The 24,487-nt window shown below is 41.0% G+C and overlaps 1 protein-coding gene across 1 annotated transcript in view; it reads left to right on the top strand.

The window, feature by feature from the left end:
• LOC114655924 (contactin-associated protein-like 5) overlaps nt 1–24,487 on the top strand; it is a 557,429-nt gene that overhangs the window by 327,751 nt on the left and 205,191 nt on the right. Inside the window, exon 4 of the mRNA XM_028807237.2 lies at nt 20,530–20,677. Within this exon, the coding sequence (XP_028663070.2) occupies nt 20,530–20,677 (148 nt within the window). The remainder of the gene's footprint in view (nt 1–20,529; nt 20,678–24,487) is intronic.

Below are 24,487 nucleotides of genomic sequence, written 5' to 3'. Positions count from 1 at the left end.
GGACAAAGACAGTGTAAAACTGTGTGATTTTATGTGTTTATCACTTTGGCTCTGTCACTCCACAATAAAATGCAATAACATCTCCCAAGATGGGTTATAGCACTTTAGTTTTCATAGCAGAGGCTCGTTTCCCAGATGACCAGCCTATATTCTGAGGTGCCTTTTGAAGAATGTGTTCTAATAACAGCTTGAATGCTGATATAAGTGGTGATTAGAGGACCGGCATAGTAAATGAGGGACATTTTAAGCTTATTAAAGTTCAGAAAAGGAAGCCTGAACTGAAGATCTTTGTGTCATGTAATTGCTACGTATGGCCTCTCTTGTAGCTGTTGCATTATGAAAGCCTCTAATAGTTTTCATTATTACTCTCAAAGGGTTTGTAAGCTATCATATAATCTGTGTCAGGATGATCTCTTCTGTACATCAACTCTTCCATCAGGAACAGCTTTCCAATACCATGGCCAATACAATTTTGTGGACTCAGTTATTGCGCTGTTTACAGTACGAGAAGATTTCATAATGATTGGCTGTAAGCCAGTAATAACAGAGCAAAGTGAAAAATTGTTACTCATCATTTCATTATTCACAAGAAATTAGAAGACAATGAAAAAAGTTTAAATATACTGTGTCTTTTGAGTGTAAACAAAAAGCGGAGTTGGCAAAACATGTGGCACTAAATATGAACAGTTATAAGGCACAATATTTACATATCTAGTAGATGTCAAAATAAGAATGACATTAAGAAATGTATGACTAATACTCCTAGAAAACATTAGTCAAGTCAAGTTGGGGAGCATGCACTGGTACAGTGTGTTGCCGCACCCACTACACGGCGAAACAACTCGGCATCCCGGTTTGCAACCCCCAGGCAGACACGTGGTCCAGTCCCGCCCTCTGGAAATTACCCTCTATCTGCCGCAGCCAGGTGTTACGTGGGCGACCCCTTGGCCTGGTCCAGTCACTCGGGTCCCCAACAATGAGGATCTTACAAGCTGGATCACCCTCGGGGAAACATGCCACATGGCCGTAATGCCAGAACTGACGCTCCCTCACATTGCAAGTAATGTGCCTCATTTGGGACTCCATGAGCAACCGCTCATTTGACACAAAGTCAAACCAACGGTACCCAAGGATTTTCTGGAGAGACACAGTACCAAAGGAGTCTAGACTTCGTCTCAGGTCACTGGATAGCATCCATGTCTCGCAACCATATATCAAGACAGGAAGCACCAGGACTCTAAAGACTTGGACCTTCGTCCTTTTGCAAAGATATCGGGAGCGCCACACACCCCTTTCCAGTGACCTCATGACCCCCCCCCATGCTCTCCCAATCCGTCTACAGACTTCACAGGAAGAGTCACCAGAGACATGAATGTCACTGCCAAGGTAAACCTCTCAACAAGGTCAATACTCTCTCTGCAAACAGACACACTGCTGATGGCTGTGCCCAAGAGGTCATTAAAGGCCTGGATCTTGGTTTTTATCCAGGACACTCACAAGCCCTGACACTCAGACTCCTCACTCAGTCTCTCGAGCATCCTGATCAGAGCCTCCATTGACTCCGCGAAGATCATAGCATCATCAGAAAGTCAAGATCTGTGAATCTTTCTTCACCAACAGATGCCACACAGCCTCTGGACCCCACGACTATGCCCAACACCCAGTCCATACAAGCATTGAACAGAATAGGATCAAGAACACACCCCTGACGAACCCCATAATCAACTGGGAAAAACGCAGAGGTCCTGCCTCCACTCTGCACAGCTCTCACAGTACCAATGTACAGGCCAGCCATGATATCTAGCAACCTCGAGGGGATCCCGCGGACCCTCAGGATGTTCCACAGGGCAGCTCAATCAACTGAGTCGAACGCTTTCCAAAAATTGACAAAGGCTGCAAAGAAACTCTGCTGATATTCGCGTTTGCGCTCCATGAGAACTCTCAGTGGCAGGATGCGGTCGATGGTAGACTTCTTAGGCATAAAACCAGACTGTTCCGGTCGCTGGTAGGTGAGCAAGTGATCACGGATACTATTGAGGACGACCCTAGCAAGGACCTTACCCGGCACTGAGAGCAGAGTTATCCCCCTGTAGTTGATGCAATCCAGGCGATCACCCTTCCCTTTCCAGATAGGGACAACAAGTCCCATTTTCCAGTCAGTTGGGATGATGCCAGTCTCCCAAATGGAAGCAAAGATTGCTTGCAATGCCAAGAGGACAGCCTTACCACCAGCCTGGAGAAGTTCACCCCGGATACCACAGATCCCTGCAGCCTTTTCCCCCCTCAGCTGGTTCACCACCTGTGCAATCTCAGTGAGATTGGGTGGTTCACAGCTAATTGGAGGATCAGCCTCAAGAACCGTGAACCCAGAGATATCCAACATCCTAGCTGGAGGATCAGCTTTGAACAACTGCTCAAAGTAGCCAGCCCAGCGGGTCACAATTGCAGTGTCATCCATAAGGACCGTTCCATCAGTTGCCCTGACTGCGACTCTCCAAGGAACAGATTCAGATGTGCGTAATGCTTCGATTCCTCTGTAAGCAGGATGTGGGTCGCTAGATGGTGTGTCACTTGCTCACAGATTCCTCTAACAAACGCCTCTTTATCTGCCCTCAGAGCCCTCGCAGCCGTCCTTCTCAGTTCCTGGTACAGACCAGAGTTGCCATTGAGCCGTGCGCTGTGACTCCTCTCACTGATATCCAGGGTGCCCTGTGAGATGAAACACCTCCTTCTGGGAACACCAGTAACACCAACACAACCCTCAGCAACCTTCAGGGTCTTGTCACGGAAGGTCTCCCACATCACCTTAGGATCAGCAGTCGTATCCAAATCTGAAAGTTCCTCACACAAACTGCGTGCAAACTCATTAGAAACAGCCTGGCCTTGGAGACTGGCCAAGTCCAGGCTCATTTTCCTAGTAGTTGGTAACCTACTGGACCTAAACTGGATCTTAAGAGTAGAAACAACAAGTCTGTGGTCAGAATTCACAAACTAGGCACTTCTGTAGACCCTGCAGTTTTGCAAGAGCCTCCAGCGTCTGCCCATGAGGATGTGATCGATCTCCTTCACTGCACCACCAGTATTGGAGTACCAAGTCCAACGATGCGGTTCAGGGTGCTGGAACCAGGATCCACCGATTCGCAGCCCCTGACCTTTTGCAAAGTCAAGGAACATGGAGCCACTTTCACCACGGTCATCAGACCCATGGGGACCGAGACAATCCTCATAGCCAGCCCTGTCAGTGCCAGTGGCTGCATTGAAGTCACCCATGACCAGAGGAATGTCACCTCGTGGGCACCCATCAACCACAGAGCGAAGCTGCAAATAAAATGTCTCCTTCGCCGAGACATCACTCACTGCGGGTCGGAGCATACACTGAGACAACAGACAAGGCACCCAAAGTGTGCCGTAATCTGAGTCTCATAATACGCTCGTTGTAAGGAGTGACATCGGACATCATCGGAAGAAGCCAATTTGCTACAGCAACAGCTACTCCCCGAGTATGACAGCCATCAGACCGACCAGACCAATAAAAGGTGTATCCACCTACAGAGATCTGGCCAGTCCCCGGTCTGCACACCTCAGAGAGTGCCATGACTGAAATGCGGAGTTTACGCAGCTCCTCCGACAGCAGAGAAAGATGATCATCTTGCCGGAGAGACAAGACGTTCCATGCGCCCACCCGTATGGGCCACCTCAAATTTGGACCTGAGTGCTACCATGCAGCGGGCGACGCCTCAGCACCACACCAGTTCCGATCCCCAACAGACCCGACCCTGTTGGCTCTCCAATGGTTTCGACTGTTCTGGGGATGGGGCTCCTGAGAGCTTTCCCCCATTCCCTTAATGATGCGAGCAGCCTTCCTTTGGGCGGCTGCAGCAGAGCTACTCCCGCGGAGAGCAAAAAGGAGTCCTTTCTGTAGTCTTGGAGCTTTGTGAAAAAATTAGTGAAGACATTTTAGTAACAATATGATCTTTATAGACATACATTGTTCAGCACTATTTCTTAACCTATATGTTTTTGAGAAAAAAAAATAACTAACTGAAATATGTAATTCATTTTATCCTTTGCTCCTTAGGCCATTAAGGCCCACTTCAAAATCAATGGGTACACTAGTGTCAGTCATGACATATCTTTTTGTTTTTAATTGAAGTCTTATATTATCTGTGCCAACAAAATGCCCTCATGATTTGGTGTTAGGTGAAAGACCACATATATTTTAAATTTATGATGAGCCAAGGTCGCCTTACTCCTTCATTTCTGTCTAATTAAGGGGGCAGGCATCTAGGGTGAGGTGCGCCACAAGACCAACAGCAATATATCCATCCATCCATCCATTTTCCAACCCGCTCAATCCGAACACAGGGTTACGGGGGTCTGCTGGAGCCAATCCCAGCCAACACAGGGCACAAGGCAGGGAACCAATCCTGGGCAGGGTGCCAACCCACCGCAGACAGCAATATATATTTGACATATTTGGGTGGAAAAGATCAATATTTTATTATTGATGGGATGGGGATAGGGAAGAATATGACAATGGAGTTACACAGAGAGAGAGCGAGTGAAAATAGGTTCCTGAGAAGACATATGGGGTGTTCATTGTAGTACATGTTAAATTTTCACCCTCCCATTAGTGTGTTGATGATATACTACATACTGTAATTTTTTTAGTCAGGCTTTTGAAAAGAATTTTTATTGTCACAAACACTAAGTATTTTTTCAGTATGAATTAAATAATTGCCCAAGATTGTCTTTAGTAACCTGAATGTGTCAGGTATGGCAGCAATTCAGGGCACTGTTAATGTCCTTTCATTAGTCATTCTTAGATTATCTACATTTTTAAGCATTTTCATCTAGTAGAGATTAAGACAGACCTGAAGTTTTCAGATTAAAAGTTAATAATTATCTGCAGTCTATATATTCAGTTTGACACACTCTTCTTATGTGCTTATCCTTCTTAAGACAGCAGCAGAAGAAATGAGATTCAGGGCTTGAGCAGAGACACTATAGCAAGTTCACTCATCTTGTCTTTTAAATGTTCTACTGTACCTGCTGCAAAGATCTGTAAAGGGGACTGCAGAATGTCATTCTTTATGTTAGTGATTCAGTTTTATGTCTATGGCAATGGAAACCACAAATTCAGCTTTGTGATTCCTTTAAATAGCAAAATTGCAATGCATATTAAGTACAAATAGAAGCAAAACAGTCCTTTCAGAATGTCGTAACTATCATTATCCTGTTTTCTAAAAGTTTTGTAAATAGCGGTGCTGTGGCATTACTCTTAGGAATATTTTGCTGAGCTTCTCTCACCCTGTCTGTTCACCTAAACTCTGATGTCTGTCAATATTAAAATCTTATTACCCAGCTGTTTTATCATGAAAAAAACAGTTCCTTCCTTACAATATGCTTGTTGCCCAGATTTATCTTTTACGGAGCTTATGCTGAATGTTTGTATATTGTGATACAAAGCAGAATGTCAGCAAGCCCTAAACCCCAACACGAACACACTAAGAGTCCCAGATTCAAATAACTGCATTTATTATACACACTCCTCATGAAAATTAACAAAATGTAAAACAAAGTTAACAAAGCCCAAGATTCTCTGTTTCCCTCTCCCCCACAATACTTCTCACCACCACCGCTCTGCCCTCCCAGCTCCAACTCGCCTGGGTAAGGGAGTGCAGCCCCTTTTATTAAGGACTTGGGAGTACTTCCGGTGTCAGGGCCACTGCCCCCATGGAAACACTTCTGGGTCATGTGAAAGTCCATTATAACAGGGACCTTGTCTCCCTGCAGCACCCTCTTGTGGCACCCAGTGACCCCAGCAGGGCTGCTCTGTCAGACTACCTGTCGGCATGCCCTGCTGATTTCCTACTGGGCACTGATATCCGGGGGCTGCTGCCATCTAGCATGCTGGGGGAGTAAAAAGCCCCAAGTGACATCTTCCCTTTTCAGTGGGCTGTCCTTCCATCCCTTCTGGTCTTTCCTTCCAGGTCTAATCCCCCTTTTCCTTCCTGGCCGGGATGCCTATCTGCCTGTTAGGAGCCTCCCGTCCAGGTAAGAAAAACATCCCCTCTTATATATATATTGTGAGACTTGCCCGGACAGCACCAGTCGGAAACCACATCTTTATAAAAAGCACACGTTTATTTAATCACAAATAAACACAGTCCCAAACACCACACAATACAAACAGCAATAATCACCACTATAACTCTCTTTCTCAGACCTTGGCCGCCTCTACTCTCCTCCTGGGAGCTTCGTCCTGCTACCACTCCCGACTCTGGCTCCCAGATTGCTGGAAGGCACGCCTTTTATCCCTGCCCGGATGTGCTCCATGTGTCTAATGACGTCCTTCCGGCAGCACCCTGATCGCCAACACCTTGGCACCCGCTCCGTATCTCTCTTGCCTCCATCTTTGAGTTAACTATTGGGACCGCTCTTAGACTTGTCATCCCCGCTGACTTCAGGGCTTCCCTCTGCCCCAACAGAGGATGGCCTGTCACGCTATGTGAGCTCATGGGCTCACGTCTCACTTTGTAGGAAGAATCGGCTTTTCTCCTAAGATTCTTCCTTTTCCTCTGGGGCATTCTGACGGCTTGGGTCTTCCTACGGGAAAGGAAAAGACCCCTTGCCGTCTGCGCCCCAGCAGAATGACGCGAGACTGATGCTGGCTTTGGCTGTAGAGCACTAAGACCCACGGCACTTGTCAGCCGGCGTCCTGGCTCCACCCCTCCCAAGCGATTAGCACTTCGTGTCGCTTCCACTGTCGGAGATGCAGCTACTAAGTCCCCGGAACCACGCAATCCTGGAACGGGTTCGCTCGCACCTCCCTCTTCTTTTACGGTACCGGTATTACTCACCTGTACCGTCACGAACCTCTGGCCAAAGATTCCAGCGTCGCGCTCTTCCGCCCTGTGACGTCCCGTCTGACGTGGCGCGACCGCCTTCCCCTTCAGCTCGTCCACACAGACTCGAAGGTCGTGTTCTACCTGCTTAATCATCGTCATTAATCAAAGCACCTTCTCCGAAATATCCTGATCTGCAGGTAGAAAATATTCATCAACCAGTGGAGGATTTAATTTTAAATCGTTCCTACTCACCGCTGTTTCTTTCTGGAGCCTTCTTCCGGGATTCACCGGACCCCTCCCCTTGCTCAGGATGGACGTTCGCCGGTCCCCGTTGTCAACCAATCACCGACGGGAGCACGGCACACACCGTCCAATCCCTCGCCTGTCATGGGGCGGGACTTCTGGTCAGTCGCCATCTTCACCATTCTCCCGAGGGGTCTGTGAGACTCATTGCAGCCACTCTGCCTCGGCTTCTGGAGACATGGCGGATCCTCCCCTTCCTCTAGCGACGCCCGTCCCGGGTTTGCGGACAGGATAGGCACACCCCAGCCCGTGATGCGATTCCAGGTAAGCTCCTCTGGACACTTCAGTGGTTGTGCCTACTGCAGTCCCTCCGGTGACGAGGAACGCTGGGGCATCCCCTTCTCTTCTGCCTTGGCTGGCATTCCTCAGCCCCCTCGGATGGAAGACGGCACTCTAGAGAATCTCCGACGGCCTCAGGGCGATTTGTGGAACGTCCGCGGTGCGTGTGCGGACCGTCTCCATGCAGGACGTGTGTGTGGCTGACTGAGGTACCGGGCAGCTCACAAAAATTTTATTTGTTGGGTCCCCCGCTTTGTAACAAGCGGAAGGTCCCTGTTCGGGGCGCCATTGTGAGACTTGCCCAGACACCACCAGTCCAAAACCACATCTTTATAAAAAGAACACGTTTATTTAATCACAAATAAACACAGTCCCAAACACCAAACAATACAAACTGCAATAATCACCACTATAACTCTCTTTCTCAGTCCTTGGCCGCCTCTTCTCCCCTCCTGGGAGCTTTGTCCTGCTCCCACTCCCGACTCTGGCTCCCAGATTGCTGGAAGGCACGCCTTTTATCCCTGCCTGGATGTGCTTCAGGTGTTTAATGATGTCCTTCTGGCAGCACTGCCCTTTGCCCTGGAAGCACTCCGAGCGTCCTGGGCAGGTTCCTCTGCCATCTTGCCGAGTGTGGCGAAAGTAACTATTTCCAGGTCCCACAACGTTTAAGGCGCCCTCTGGCGGTGGCCACAGGTCCCAAAGAGTTAGAACCTTTTCTCTCTTTTCCCATGGTCCTCTCCTGTTCCAGGGCGGTTTCCCCCTCGTGGCATGGAAGCTATTCATATGCGACCTTCCGGTCCTTTTAGGCATCCTAGCCGGGTCAGAACCCCAGTCGTCTGTGACAATATATATATATATATATATATATATATATATATATATATATATATATATATATATATATATATATATATCCTGAACTATTTTGGGACCCCCCCCAACAGGACAACACACCGAAGCGTGATTGCCATGTTTGTGGAGGGCTGCTTGTGTGTTGCTGAGGCAAGCGCATGTTCGCAGCACAGTAGCATAGCACCACAGAAGCAACTATAAGTTGATCGTGGTCGCGCCTATAAGCACCAGTTGTCAATGGGTGATGCAAGAAACATTATAAATGCAGGGAACAGTATAATTTGGCCACTGACCTGGCCCCGACCCTACCTGTTTGCTGTGTCTGTGTATAGGAGAGTGGTAGATCCCACTGCAATAAATAACTGTGCTGTTTCAAGTTGAATAAACTTGGTTACTCTATATATATAAAATCTTAAGCCTAAAAATGCAATGATTTTATGTCACGCTTTAAATCTGGCTTATTTTAAAACCTACATGTATATGTTTGGTATCATTCTTTTTTGCACTTTAATGTGATGTTGTTAGATTTTCAGATTCTTATCCTATTTTTAAATTATAAACTAAAACATATCAAGAAATCACATCCCATGAGACGAGACTTTGTGCCAAGAGATTTAACCACGCCCAGGGCCGGAAATAAAAGACAAAAACTAGGACAGCTGCTGTACAGGCTTTTAAATGTTCGAAGAGCTGCACGAGATGCAGATCATGTGGCACGGTGGCACCGTTTAATAGGGGGTTTTGGAGGAGCGACCACGTCTCCTTGGGGTGTGCTCAGCCCCCCTGTTCACAACACAAGCGGTAAAGACGCGAAGTGGCTGGCACGTAGTGCAGGCCAGGGGGGATTAGCAAGTGAATTGAGCACTATATTATATGTATTTGAAGAGCTTGACATTTTTGTTTCTAAAACTGTTTATATTTTTGTGTATTCCACTTTATTTGCACATATTTCACTTAAAGATATGCATAGTTCTTAGTTCTTTAAGGGTATTATTAATAGACAGACTTTTGACCATTTATATTCTAATTAAGTATAATAACCTCTTTTCTTTAAATTAACAATTACAATTTTGCTGTTTATATGAGCTTTCAAAGCAGCTTTCAGAGAAGAACAAAAGCGTCTTCCATCATTCCAGGATTAAAAGACTGGCACATCCCAAGGGAATAAATAAAATGGACTGAAAGTGAAGAGGTGCATGGGGCAAAAAAGTGAATAGGCTAAAGTCGATAATGTAATTCAGAGAGCTCCAAGTAAAATCACTAGAAACAAGAGGTGAAAGATGTAGTCAAGAAGTCAAAGCTATAGCTCTTAACACCAGTATTTTTTCAAATTTTCCATCTTGTATGAAAGAAAACCTATATTTTAAATACTTCTTCGCAAAACTGAAATTTAGTGGGCTAAACCCTGTCATCTTTATATAATCAGCATGTCAATGCCATGAATAACACAATGCACAGTACCTGATTAGCAACTGAATCTGACTGAACAGTAAATAATACAGGGATGTCCTTGAAAGCAGAATAACCTCAATAAAAACCAAACTAATTAAAAAAATGTAAAAATAATGCGAACATAATAGTAACAATATGAAAATATTCATAGGTAAACTCTGACACCTTAACTCTGCTATTTACTTTGTATTAATCAGTTCATATACTTTGTATAGCATGCATTATTACAAAGTACTTTATAAATAAACAGAGTGAGCAGTACAATACAAAGGCAGCAAAAACAATGGAAAGACCACACTATTTTTGTCTGGGTGAAATTTACAGAAACTTGATCAGGAATCAAAAGTTTTATAGTTCTAAATAAATTTTCCATAAATAATTGGACTGCTCAGAAAACTTAAATTTCACAACCAACCATTCCATTTCAAAACCCACATATTCCAGGACAGGACTATATCTAAGAAGGATCTTTTCTCATTGCACCTGGAACCAAACCTAAATGGCATGCCACTGCCATCTAGTGTATATACACTCTCAACAACACATATTCGTAAAAGGGCAGTGCTGTTGTCAAGACCAAGTCCAAATAATAGCAAGACTGAAGTACGCAGCCTTGCCCAGGTATATTTTTAGAATGGGTTACAGAAAGAAAGCAAATGTTTATGTGTTTTTTAAATGCTGACCCTGTTGTTATTGCTAGCTGTCTCATCCGTTATCCACACTGCCTCTTTATCGAATTCTCTGCTCTTGTGAATCAACAATTTGTTCTTTTTGGGTTTGATTGGATTCCAGAACTGCAGTAACTCCTTGCTTGGGTTGTAACAATTAATGCTGTCATGTCTGACTCATCCTCTTAGTTCAAGGTGGATGGTTTGTAGTGCTTAAATGATGAAGAAAAAATGACAAAGCACGAGTGAAACAACAACCCTTTGACTCCCCTTTGTGTTGTGCTACAATTCCACCCTTGATCAAGCTGCACCCAGCATCTCCCTGCAAAAGCACATAATACTCCTTTTTATATTACTGTAGATAGAAGCAGCATGCAGTGCTACCTGGGTAAGTAATGTTAAACCTCTGGTCATTTTGTCTGCCAGACTGGCTTCAGTCTGTTCGAATATTTCACTTGCTCTGGGCCAACTGGTGTGTAAACTGCAGCACACAAGGAAAAACAAAAACACTGGGACCACCAGGGTTAAAAGTTTGGGCTCCAAAGTAGCCTGTCTTGTCCGTATGGTCCTAAGTGCAACTATGCAAAATCTGGTCTGGATGGGTCAAAGGGTGTAAGATTGTAAAGGGAACATACAGATAGACAGACATTCTATTATATATATATATATATATATATACACAGTGGGTACGGAAAGTATTCAGACCCCCTTCAATTTTTCACTCTTTGTTATATTGCAGCCATTTGCTAAAATCATTTAAATTAATTTTTTTCCTCATTAATGTACACACAGCACCCCATATTGACAGACAAAAAAAAAGAATTTTTGAAATTGTTGCAGATTTATTAAAAAAGAAAAACTGAAATATCACATGGTCCTAAGTATTCAGACCCTTTGCTCAGTATTTAGTAGAAGCACCCTTTTGAGCTAATACAGCCATGAGTCTTCTTGGAAAGATGCAACAAGTTTTTCACACCTGGATTTGGGGATCCTCTGCCATTCCTCCTTGCAGATCCTCTCTAGTTCTGTCAGATTGGATGGTAAACGTTGGTGGACAGCCATTTTTAGGTCTCTCCAGAGATGCTCAATTGGGTTTAAGTCAGGGCTCTGGCTGGGCCATTCAAGAACAGTCACAGAGTTGTTGTGAAGCTACTCCTTCGTTATTTTAGCTGTGTGCTTAGGGTCATTGTCTTGTTGGAAGGTAAACCTTCGGCCCAGTCTGAGGTCCTTAGCACTCTGGAGAAGGTTTTTGTCCAGGATATCCCTGTACTTGGCCGCATTCATCTTTCCCTCGATTGCAACCAGTCGTCCTGTCCCTGCAGCTGAAAAACACCCCCACAGCATGATGCTGCCACCGCCATGCTTCACTGTGGGGACTGTATTGGACAAGTGATGAGCAGTGCCTGGTTGTCTCCACACATACCGCTTAGAATTAAGGCCAAAAAGTTCTATCTTGGTCTCATCAGACCACAGAATCTTATTTCTCACCATCTCAGAGTCCTTCAGGTGTCTTTTAGCAAACTCCATGCGGGGCTGTCATGTGTCTTGCACTGAGGAGAGGCTTCCAACAGGCCACTCTGCCATAAAGCCTTGACTGGTGGAGGGCTGCAGTGATGGTTGACTTTCTACAACTTTCTCCCATCTCCTGACTGCATCTCTGGAGCTCAGCCAAAGTGATCTTTGGGTTCTTCTTTACCTCTCTCACCAAGGCTCTTCTCCCCCGGTAGCTCAGCTTGGCCGGACGGCCAGCTCTAGGAAGGGTTCTGGTCGTCCCAAACGTCTTCCATTTAAGGATTATGGAGGCCACTGTGCTCTTGGGAACCTTAAGTGCAGCAGAAACTTTTTTGTAACCTTGGCCAGATCTGTGCCTTGCCACAATTCTGTCTCTGAGCTCTTCAGGCAGTTCCTTTGACCTCATGATTCTCATTTGCTCTGACATGCATTGTGAGCTGTAAGGTCTTATATAGACAGGTGTGTGGCTTTCCTAATCAAGTCCAATCAGTATAATCAAACACAGCTGGACTCAAATGAAGGTGATCTCAAGGATGATCAGATGAAATGGAAAGCACCTGAGTTAAATATATGAGTGTCATAGCAAAGGGTCTGAATACTTAGGACCATGTGATATTTCAGTTTTTCTTTTTTAATAAATCTGCAACAATTTCAAAAATTCTTTTTTTTGTCTGTCAATATGTGGTGCTGTGTGTACATTAATGAGGAAAAAAATTAATTTAAATGATTTTAGCAAATGGCTGCAATATAATTCTAGTATGTTATACCAGTAACATTATAATGCTGGTAATTAAGAACAAATAGGCTATAAAGATAAACCTTACCAATGTTAGCATATTAAACATTAAATTACTCGCTTAAAATGCTCAAACCACATAAACTTACTTTTTAAAAGAATTTAGTATGGTATCTGCTACATAAGAATTCTACTAAATAATTTAGTTTCTACTGTCTAATATATTTATTTTTCAGGTAATGTGCATTTATACATTTCTGTCATAAAGTAGTAATCCTGAATTCTTCAGCATCCATTACAATGCTATACAAGTTCATGGTTGCACTTGAGAAATAGAAGATATTATTTGTTCAGAGTGCTGTGTATGTTTTAGTCATTTGATTTTTATTTTCAAACAAAATATTGAATCATAGACCATCATTCAGACCATTTTTTTTGGTCTGAATTAGAAAACAGATTATGGACGAAGAGTTGCAACTTTTTTCTTCTTTTAACATACAAACTAAAAATAATGGAACTGTAACCAGTAGGAGTGGCTTCACTGTTCCACAAATCCCAGACACAGCAATGTCCTTGGTTTAAATAAGTGATTTTTATTGATTACCAATACTTTTCCAAAGTGAACACTGCCACATATGAAAAATTATAAAATACGTTGATTCTTTAATCTCCTTTCGCCCTCCTGGTGAATGTTGCCTGCTGCCTCCCAACTCTGATTGAGTAGATGTGCCCCTTTTTAGCAGAAACTGGGAATGTTTCTTATACTATGGTGTGTCCATGACCATCTCCTGGTCATGCGAGAACCAGTCCCCCCCCCCCCCAAAATAGTGCCCTCTAATGGCATCCAGGGACACCAACAGGACTGCACTTATGGACTACAGCTCCAATGTCTTTCCACATTGCCTCCTTGGGTTTTCTTTTGGTATTCAAGATTCCTTAAACATTCCATATACAGTAGACCCCAGCGAAGTTGCGGTTCAGGGTTCGTGGACTCAGTCGTTCGCAGATTTTTCCTTAGAACCTAACTATTAATTGTTAGCAGAAAGCGCAAATATCCTCTGCAATTTTTTATGGCTTTTTTCATGGCAGTACTGTGCTGTAGAGAGAACAGGAAGCAACCACTGAGGGAAACGCGGTTTTGGATGGTGAAAGTAGCCAACCCGAGATCATTATTCATTTCTCCTTGCCGCTGTTTGACTGCTGCCCTGTGACACGTCTCCAGCTGAGTGGGTTTACCACCGCTGAGGGAAACGCGGTTTGGGATGGTGAAAGTAGCCAATCTGAGAGCATTATTCATTTCTCCTTGCTGCTGTTTGACTGCTGCCCTGTGACACGTCTCCAGCTGAGTGGGTTTACCACCGCTGAGGGAAATGCGGTTTGGGATGGTGAAAGTAGCCAATCTGAGAGCATTATTCATTTCTCCTTGCTGCTGATTGACTGCTGCCCTGTGACGCGTCTCCAGCTGAGTGTCCTTGTGTTTTCCATTTTGTAACTGTATTCATTTTGTTATTCTTAAACGCACAAGATGTCGCCGAAACGCTCTGCACCTTCTAAGGCTTCTGGCACTGAGCCTAAGTGCCAGAAGAAGTTTAAAACACTCCAGGAGAAGGTTGAACTACTCGATTTGCTCCGGAAACTAAAAAGTTATGCTGCAGTAGCGCGCCACTATGGCATTAATGAAAGCACTGCATGCTACATAAAGAAGAACGAAGCAGCAATCTGGAGTACGTATCTGTAAGTTTCTGTGATCGTGCCAAAAAGGTAACGACCGTAAGGAATAAAAATATCATTAGGATGGAATCTGCCTTGGCATTGTGGATCACCGGCTGCAGGAAGAAGAACATCCCCTTGGACGGTAACATCATCCGTGAGAAAGCACGGAAATTGTACCAGCAGTACGCTACAGGAGACAATATAGCAACTTCCCATCACAATGTTCCTGAAACCTATAAAGAAAAGCCAGCATGAAACCCCACCAGAAGAAGACATGTCCAAAGATACAACTCCTCCTGAAGCGTCTGAAGAAGAGGCACCACCCATGGAGTTTTAAATCCTCTGAATCATACTGCACAGCTACTTCATCATCATCATCATCAATATCATTCATCATTGGTGAGTACCCGTACATTTTACTGTATTTTAATTAAATGAAATTATTATGTATTTACTCTACTTATAACAAATAAAACGACAGCACATACCAAAGAAACCGCACATGCATGAATTACAGTACATATAGTGGTAACATCGGTATTTTACATTCTAGCACCGCGGGAGACATAGCAGTACAATACTGTACAGTATACGGGTTTACCTTTACATTCTGTTTTAGGTAATGTATTAAGGTAATTTTTTAGGTAATGTATTAATGTATTAAGCTGAGTTTGCAATGAAATTAAAGTGCTTTGGGGGCATAATGTATTTAGGGTTTAAACTATGAAAATAGGCATTTAAAAGTCATTTTTTAACTACATCCAAAAGTCGCGGGTGCTCTAGGAACGTAACCCCCACGAATTTTGGGGGTGTACTGTACATACATGTTAAGCTAGTCAAAAATTCTGAATTGGCCTATTATGGGTGCAGACATGAGTGTGCCATGTTAAATACAGGTGACCCGGGCAATGTTTTCTGAATTTTCTTTTTGACCCTTCTTAATTGGTCCAAAAATTCTGAAATATGATAAGGAGCATAACATATGTCTTCTTCTGGAAAATGTCAGACTGCTTATAATAAAATGATATAAAAGTATTTCTTTAATTTTATTCTTTCCAAAAATAATTACTGAACAGTAACAGAAGTAATTTTATAGAGAAACATGAAGAAATACCAGATTCTGTTTGCCTTCTTGGTATATTGTTTAAAATATTTCCACTGTTCTGTTTCTTTGAAATTTATTTTTTATTTTTTTTTATTCTCCCTGTTTTCCTTTCAAATGTATGATATCACATTTCACTGTGAGGTAACTCAGGTTGCTGGAAGTATCCTTCCATTGCACTAGGGCTGTGAACCTTTTGTGAAATTGTACCTTCATAATCAGTATGTTATGTTAGGATTGATAGCAGGCCAAAATCCAACCTGAACTTTATAATTTTAGAACATTACAATAGTTTTGACAAGGATTGGCCTTTGAACCCCACAAACTCACCAATCATATTCTCCCAGGTTTTCTAAAATAAAATTGAGTCAATATTTGAAGGTCTCTGAACTCTTACTCGTCCATCCCATTCACCTAGATTAGTCAAAATAACATCCCTAAAGCCCTACTCTTCATCATACAACTTTGTAATTTATTCCAAGTGTCTGAGGCTCTTTGTGTGAAGAAAAACTTTTTAATATTTAGGTGAAATTATCCCTTAGAAAGTTTTCAACTGTGGCCCCATGTTATTGTTGAAGAATTTATTTTAAAGTAACAGCAGGGTGTAGTAAATTGAGTGAGGGTTTTCTGTTTCAATTGTCTAACCCAAGGATAGCAAATAAATGTAGGAAATTGTGTATGATGTAAGAAGAAGAATTTGTTATTTAGTGTTAGTCAATCAATTAATTATCAGTTTTGACTTTGGCAATGCCAACAATTAATTAAACAATTTGGTAAGTCTCCCAGTTTATTTTCTTTGCTTAACTCTGCAGGAGGAGTTTCTGGCCATTAGATTTATATCTTAAGCACACTTGTTAAAAAACAAAAAACAGAAAAATGCAATTTATTGATCAACACAAGGATTACAGAAATATGATGAGATATGATAACTTCAAATATATCAACATATTTACATGAAGCAAACAGACAAGACAAAAATATAGCACAGAAGGCTGTTTACTGGCTATTTAGAGTTCTAATTTATCTTGACACAGATAAACAGTTTTACAATACTAAGCCTTTAAGAATGATGTAAAATGCATTGAGGAGTTGAGTGTTGTTGTTTCAGATACAAGTAGAGAACTCCTCTTGCATTGTAGTGTACTCTTGGTTTTTGCTAAATGGTCCTTAGTCTATAGTGTGGTGTGATAGTCTCTCCACTGTGTCCTCTGCACTTCATAGGGAAAAGCATTACTATTTCTGGCAAATTCTTGATGTAATGGCTGCTTTTCAGTCTTCTCAGACTGGTACAGAGCTTGGCTTATCAGGGTGGCTGTTAGAGCTAGTTCAGGGCATCCAACTCCAAAGAGCTATGGAAAGTAGCTTCAACACCAAAGACATTTTGTGAGCTTTTTGGTCAGCAGATAGTTGGCGGCTTCTCACACTGAAGAGAATGGTTTGAAAGCTTTCAGCTCCCCCAAAGAGAACAGAAGAGATGAATGCAGTTAGTTTTGAAAGATGGTGCAACCTCTGGTGATTGGATCAATGCCCCATTAAAGTCCATTGCTTGCTTATAGGTACCTTATTTTGTCATTCACATCCAGCCAGAGTTCAGTTAGAGGCTACAAACCTAAAATGAAGGTCCAGGAGGGAGTTTGAAGGAGTTTCTGCAAGACTGACTTTTACTGAGAGTAGTTCTCTTCATTAAAATTCACAATATCTCTTTGATGACAGTCTATTTTATGTTTTTGATTTTGGTTTTAGCAACTTCAGAGCTCTGCCATTTGTTTCTTTGGTATAGTTTCAGATAATATCCTAGCAACAGGGCGCCTTTCAAAACTGAAGCTTAGTTTAGGCAAAAAAATCATTTATCTAATTAGCATAAACACTGTGAACAACAGAGTTCAGAGATATGTATATGAGATGAAACAAACTTTTCTGATAGCCTTGCATTGCTGTCTGCAAACTGCTGTCTTATTGACTCTTCTTCCATCTGTTAAAACCTCTCCCACTTCTCAAGAGGCTGAGCATTCTGAAAATAGATCATCTGCTTGTTTCACATATAATAGATATTAAGGTTTCCTTCCTAAAGATTTAAGTGAAAGAAAATCTTGGGAATACACTTCATTAATACTGAAAAGCAATATTTTCTCTTTTCCATCACCTTGTTATAGCTGTGACCAGAGTCATTTTCACCTCTCATTTTCTTCAGTAATTATTGTTGGCAGATCTGGCCTTCAGGGAGGTGTTACCAAGTGTCATTATTTATTCCATGTATTCCCCTCGAGATTAGTACTTTCTGTAGGGATTCTTGTAGTCCTGTTCATCCAGTTTAGCACCAGCTTCACACATCCCTTGAGGAAGGCTGTTTTTAGATGGCAGAATTTGATGGCTAGTTCAGTTGAGGATGAATTTGAGTATTTTTGCTAGTGACATCCAAAAGCACTATTGTTGGAGTCATGAATTTTAAATCTCTCTCATTTTTGGTGCTCACCTTTCCCTCTTCAGTGCTTAGAAAAAACAAAGATCAAACAGATGGTATTACTTCACAAGGAAACAAGAAACATAAAAATCATGAACATGTTTTTGTATTACACTATTTACATATTTCTCGTTTCACTCGACCATATGCAAGGCTTCTTCATGTTTTGTGCCCACTACTACCAGGATATACTCCAGCATCCCATGGTCCAGAACTGGAATAAGCAGGGCTCAGAATACTATGTCATAATTTGCAAATAATTTAGAAAGGCCATACAAAGAAACAACAGATTGGAAGGTTGCAATGGATGTAAAGCAGGAACAGGTCTTTGCAAAGGTTTTAAAAATTAAATCACAGTTCTGATATGTATAATTGTAGTATTGTATTTATAGATAAGTAAAAATTGAGCTATTGAAAAGAGTGAATAAATTTAAATATCTAGTATTAGTAGTAGTAGCCCAAGATGGAAAATTAAATGCAAAGATAAATCATTGAGTGAAGTGTGGATGAAACAATTGGTAGAAGGTATCAGGAGTATTCTGTGAAGAAAAAATGAAGCTGAAGGTTGAAGGTAAGGTTTTTAAGACAGTTGTAAGACCAGGGATGATGAATGAAGGTGAGAAATAGACAGTAAAGGGAGCACAGGAGAAGTTAGATGTGACAGAAATGAAAAGTTTGAGATGGATGTGTGAAGTTACAAAAATGACAGAAGAAGAAATCAGAGACAATCAGAAGTGCAACAAAAGCGGAAGAAATATCTAAGAAAGTTCAGGAAATTAGGTTTAAATGGTAATGAGGAGAGACCATGAGTGACCAAGAGTGATGGGAATCAAAGTACAGTGGAAGAGAAACCAAGGGAGGCCAAAGTGGAGTATATGGGTAAAGTAAAAGAAGATTTGAAGGAAAAGGATCTGCCTGGGAAGGAGGAACAGGACCTAGCTATATGGAGAAAGTTGATCAAGCACATTGACCCGACGTAGAAGCGGGAAGAGATTAAGAGGAAGTAGAAGGACATCCTTATTCACTTTTTACTCTTAGGGGAACAATACATTATGTGATTTTTTTCTCACTGTTTCAATAATTGGATATCAGGTACTGATAGATGCTGATGACATTGTGATCAGTAGCAATAGTAGGGAGCAGGTTGTGGAGACCCTGGAGAGGTGGAGATATGCTGTAGACAGGACAGGAATGAAGGTCAGTAGGAACAAGACAGAATACATTTGTGTGAATGAGAGGGAGGTCAGTGGAATGGCAAGGATGCAAGGAGTAGAGTTGGCGAAGGTGGATGAATTTAAATACTTGGGATCAAAAGTACAGAGTAATGGGGATTGTGGAAGACAGGTGAAAAAGAGACTGCAGGCAGGGTGGAATGGGTGGAGAAGAGTGTCAGGAGTAGTTTGTGACAGACGGGTATCACCAAGAGTGAAAGGGAAGGTAGTGAGACCAGCTATGTTATACGTATGGGCTGGAGACAGTGGCACTGACCAGAAAGCACGAGACAGAGCTGGAGGTAGCAGAGTTAAAGATGCTAAGATTTGCATTGGGTGTGACAAGGATGGTCAGGATTAGAAATGAGTATATTAGAGGGTCAGCTCAGGTTGAGGCGAGATTGCGTTGGTTTGGACATGTGCAGAGGAGAGATGCTGAGTATATTGGGAGAAGGATGCTAAGGATATAGCTGCCAGGCAAGAGGAAAAGAGGAAGGCCTAAGTGAAGGTTTATGGATGTGGTGAGAGAGGACATGCAGGTTATGGGTATAACACAACAAGATGCAGAGGACAGAAAGATATGGAAGAAGATGATCTGCTGTGGCAACCCCTAACGGGAGCAGCTGAAAGAAGAAGAAGAAGTGTAAAATACTACAATCATGCATTGCTGCCACAGATGTTTACATGCTGGACAATGTCCATCAGTATGCCATTTTTGAAGATATGATCATGGTACTTCTCTAAACAAATATCATAAAGTGAGTAGTTCTCTTAACACAGATCGAGCAATATATCCTCCTTCCTATGTGCTCACACACCTGACACAATTAAGCCAACAGTTCCTGAATTTTTTGACACATCAAAAAGCTATTGGAGAGTCCATAAGACCCTTGGATTGTATTGGAACAATTTTAAAACCTTTCAGTAATAATTGCATGACCTTCAATGACTTTCTTGCAACTTTGTGCTGATTTGAAAATCTACTCAAGTTGGGCTAAAATTACATAGTGTTCATCAACCCTTAGACTTCTTAAAGGTGTTCCACCTAGAAGGCCATGCTTTTAGATCTCTGATCGATCCAACAAATCAGAATATTCTAGTGATTTTGTGTGTTATTGAAATATTTTTAACAGGTTAAATATTTTAAGATGTTCTTTACTGAAAAGTTTAAAATATTGAGTGTTTTTATTCCTGCTAAAGGTACTTATATGAAAATGTAAAATTGTGCAGTTAGTTAATATTTAAAAGTATCTTCTGTGTAAAATAAATTGATTTTAGGCCATGTATTGTATTAGCATAATTTTAGCCTTACACTGTTTTTATGAACATGGGCTTATTTTTACTTTGATCTCTATCAATGTTTAACAAGTTTGTTGGTTTTCTTTATAGACTATTCCAGGAAACAGCAATGCAGACAATATTGTACACTATAAGCTGCTGCACACCATCAGGACAAGATTCCTAAGATTTGTGCCCATTGACTGGAATTCTGAGGGGCGAATTGGAATGAGAGTAGAAGTCTACGGCTGTGCATACAGTGAGTGTCTTGGAGTGATGGCTGTTAGATTTAGAACAAAATGCATTTTTGAATGATGGAAATGCTAATATAAATACTGCTTTTAAATAAGATTATTTAAAAATTGCATTTCTGTTATAAATAAATCTGAAATATCTGAAATAAAAATGCTAGTGACAGAAACCCAGTTTGGGGCTAACTTGCAGAATAGGGAAGTGCTAGTTTTCTCACATTTAATCATTTACAGCTTTCTTAGTTTTCTTATGTAATGGTAGCTTTTTATTTAGATTATACTGGTTATAAATGATTCATTGTGGCTGGCACAGATTCATATCTATGAGTGTATGGAAAAAAAGTAATTTTGGTATATGATGTATGTATGGATTACTCTTCTGTTTCATTGTGCATTGAACCCTCTGATAAAACAGATTACTCATTTGGTTTGCATTCTCTGAAATGATGTTAAAATGTTCACATAACCTGACTCATTGCCCAAAATAAACTTGGCCTTACAAAATGAATAGGTCATAAACCAAAAACTACATTACTCTGACATCTGGGCAAAAACAATACTTAATATTACGTTGATAAGTAAACGATTTCTTATCTTCTACATAATCAGAAGCCTTTCCCAGCAGTACAGCTTCTGTCTTTGAGGTTGTATCATATTTGCTTTTTGCTTTAGTAATATATCTTTATTTCTAATAAAGTATCTTTACTTGCAAATATCTTTTAGAACAATAGTATAGTACAGCAACACATAGAGATGTTTTAAGCAGCTGCTAATTGAGATATAACTGATGATATCTCACTGGGCACATTAAGTACTATTTGGGAATTAAGTGGAGAGTTGAGGGAGGCTATACATCTAATAAGACTAATGTAAGTGTATTTGTTGGCAATCTTAATTGTAAACATACAATACATAAAAAAGATTTTGAAAAGTAAATGGAGAAGCACTACACAATGTACATAAATCAAACAATTATGTACATACAGGTATATACATAATGACTACTCAGTTGATGCTGAGAAGAGTAAAAATGGCTAAGAATTAGCAATGGCTTGGTCATGTTTGTGGAAGCTACACAACATAACATTCTATCTTAAATGCTGTAAAATACTATGCCCACCTAAAAATAAAAACCTCATTTTACAGACCAAATCTTTGTTCTAAGTAATGCAGTCAATAACCTGGTGTTAACTTTATCAAAAAGGAATGAAAAACAGCTCCACTATATAATCTTAAAATCAAACTTGATTTGTCAGAGGCAGACATTTAAATGTTCAATGATTATTTAAAATAAAAAAACACACAGTCCTTTCATTTAATGACATAAGTAATAAAAAGGTATGATTTGTTAACTCAGATGTAATTTATATAATATTAAATTTTGGTTGAAGGCCTGATATCAAAATTAGGATTGGAAAAAATCAAAGTCAGGAAGGAAGCAAATACTTTTTTTTACTCTATATGCCTTCAACTTATTAGGACTGAAACCAATTCAACATTATGAAACAAAATACAAATCAAAGCAAGATTTTTCTTTTCATAAATGATTTTTTCTTGGTATTGTTTAAGCAATAGTCTATAACAGTGACTTTCCATTGATTAGTCAAAGTCTCTGGAACTAACTGTGCATCTTTCCTTATTTTATTATTTAATCTGGTTGTAACAGGTATGTACTATGTTGCTTTGCAATACATCAAATCAATAGCCACAAACTAGTAGCTCTGATTGAAAATGGTAAAAAATATCAATGCAACAAGATGTAAAATAAATAATGCATAAGAACGAAACAAAAACATTAGCAATTAAGTATTAATGAGCTTCTGACAATAGTTTCACTGAAAAAATTACAAAAGCCAGTAAGTAAAAAATTGGATTAAAAAAAAGTAACACACATGGTGACAAACCCATGCATAAAAAGGTAAAAACTACACATTCCTGACAAAAAGACAGCAAAAATCTTATATCTTGAATTAATTCTTAATAATACCCACATGGGAATTTTCAGTAGTCCTTTTCCTCTGCATGTGATATAGTGTATTGCTTAAAATTCAGTTCAGTTCAAATCATTTTTGTTTAGTGCTTCACACTGAGTATATACTCAGAGTGCTTATACATTTTTGCAGCTATAATGCATTAACAGTAAATTATTAATCCACACTATATTTGTATAGTTAAAAACATACATTATGTTAAACACAGTAAAACAGAAGCAATCTAAATGATTAACAAAGCAATATGTTAATATAATGGTCATTGACAGTACTGTATATCATTGACAACAGAGGAGAGGAACACAAATACTTCAGCTAACAGTATCCTTGTAGAAAATTATAACAACCACAACATTTATTTCTATAGCACATTTTCATATAAACATGTAGCTCAAAGTACTTTACAAGAAGTTAAAAAAATACAAACAATAAATAACCAAAAAAATAAATGAGGTACAAAAATATTTAATAAATAAAGTAATAAAATAAACAAGTCAGTAATAATAACAGTAGAATAGCAGGTACTGATTATATAGATAAACTCATTTTATAGGTCTCTAATGATTATTCTACTGCTATGGTTATATGGTCCGGAAAGTAAAAACTCTATCCAAAAAACCTGCAGTGGTTCCAGCCTCCCTCACAGATTGGTGTGCAAGCTGCTAGCCCTAGGACTCCCGTATTCCACCTGTCTATGGATTAAAGACTTCCTGACAGACCGCACACAAAGGGTTAGGGTGGGCCCTCACATCTCCTTGCCCATCAGCATCATCACTGACTCTCCCCAGGGCTGTGTGCTGAGACCCTTCTCTTCACGCTGTACACACATGACTGTGCCCCCACTCACCACAGCAACACCATCGTCAAATTTGCAGATGACACCACTGTGGTGGGGCTCATCTCTGGGGAGGATGAGTCTGCCTACAGGGACGAAGTGGAGCAGCTGACAGAATGGTGCACGGACAACAACCTGCTCCTGAACGCAATTAAGACCAAGGACCTCGTTGTGGATTTCAGGAAAAAGAAAATGGACATCAAAACACTCTACATCAGAGGGGACAGTGTGGAGAGGGTGGGAGTCCACATCATGGAAGAACTGTCCTGGGTTGTGAACACAGCTGAGCTGGCGAAGCAGTCTCAGCAGAGACTTTATTTCCTGAGAGTCCTCAGGAAAAATAACATCCCCCAAAAACTGTAGGTGTCCTTCTATTGCTGTTCTATTGAGAGATTCCTGTGCTACTGCCTCTGCATGTGGTTTTCCAGCTGCACAACAGCGCAGAGGAAAACACTTCAGCGGATCGTAAAGACTGCCCAGCAGATCATCAGCTGCTCTTTACCCTCTCTGGATGAACTGTACAGCTCTCGCTGCCTCAGGAAAGCAGAAAACATCTTAAAAGACTCCTCACACCCCACTCATGACATGTTCCAGCTGTTGCCATCAGGCAAAAGATATAGGAGCATCAAAACAAAGACAAATAGACTGAATAACAGTTTCTACTCTGTTGCTATTAGGGCACTGAATGCCACCTCATCACCTCCAATGCAGCAGTGCAATAGATGACATCTTGTGCAATAGTGTTCGTGTGCAATTAAGGTCTTCTGTTGAATGTTTGTGTTCTACCTTATTTCTTCTTATCCTTTCTTATCCTTTTGTAATTATATTTATTTATATTTTGACACCGCAGGGACTGCACCTAATTTCGTTGTATTTGTTACAATGACAATAAAGATATTCAGATTCAGCCACCACTAGCAATTCTATTAAACATACTGTAAGTGCGCTAAATTAGGTCATTATTGTACTCATGCACAGTCCTAAAAGATCGA

This window comes from Erpetoichthys calabaricus, chromosome 8, assembly GCF_900747795.2.
Source record: "Erpetoichthys calabaricus chromosome 8, fErpCal1.3, whole genome shotgun sequence".
Classification (NCBI taxonomy): domain Eukaryota; kingdom Metazoa; phylum Chordata; class Cladistia; order Polypteriformes; family Polypteridae; genus Erpetoichthys; species Erpetoichthys calabaricus.
The sequence above is the reverse complement of the archived record's forward strand: the minus strand, read 5'-3'. Positions and strand labels throughout refer to the sequence as shown.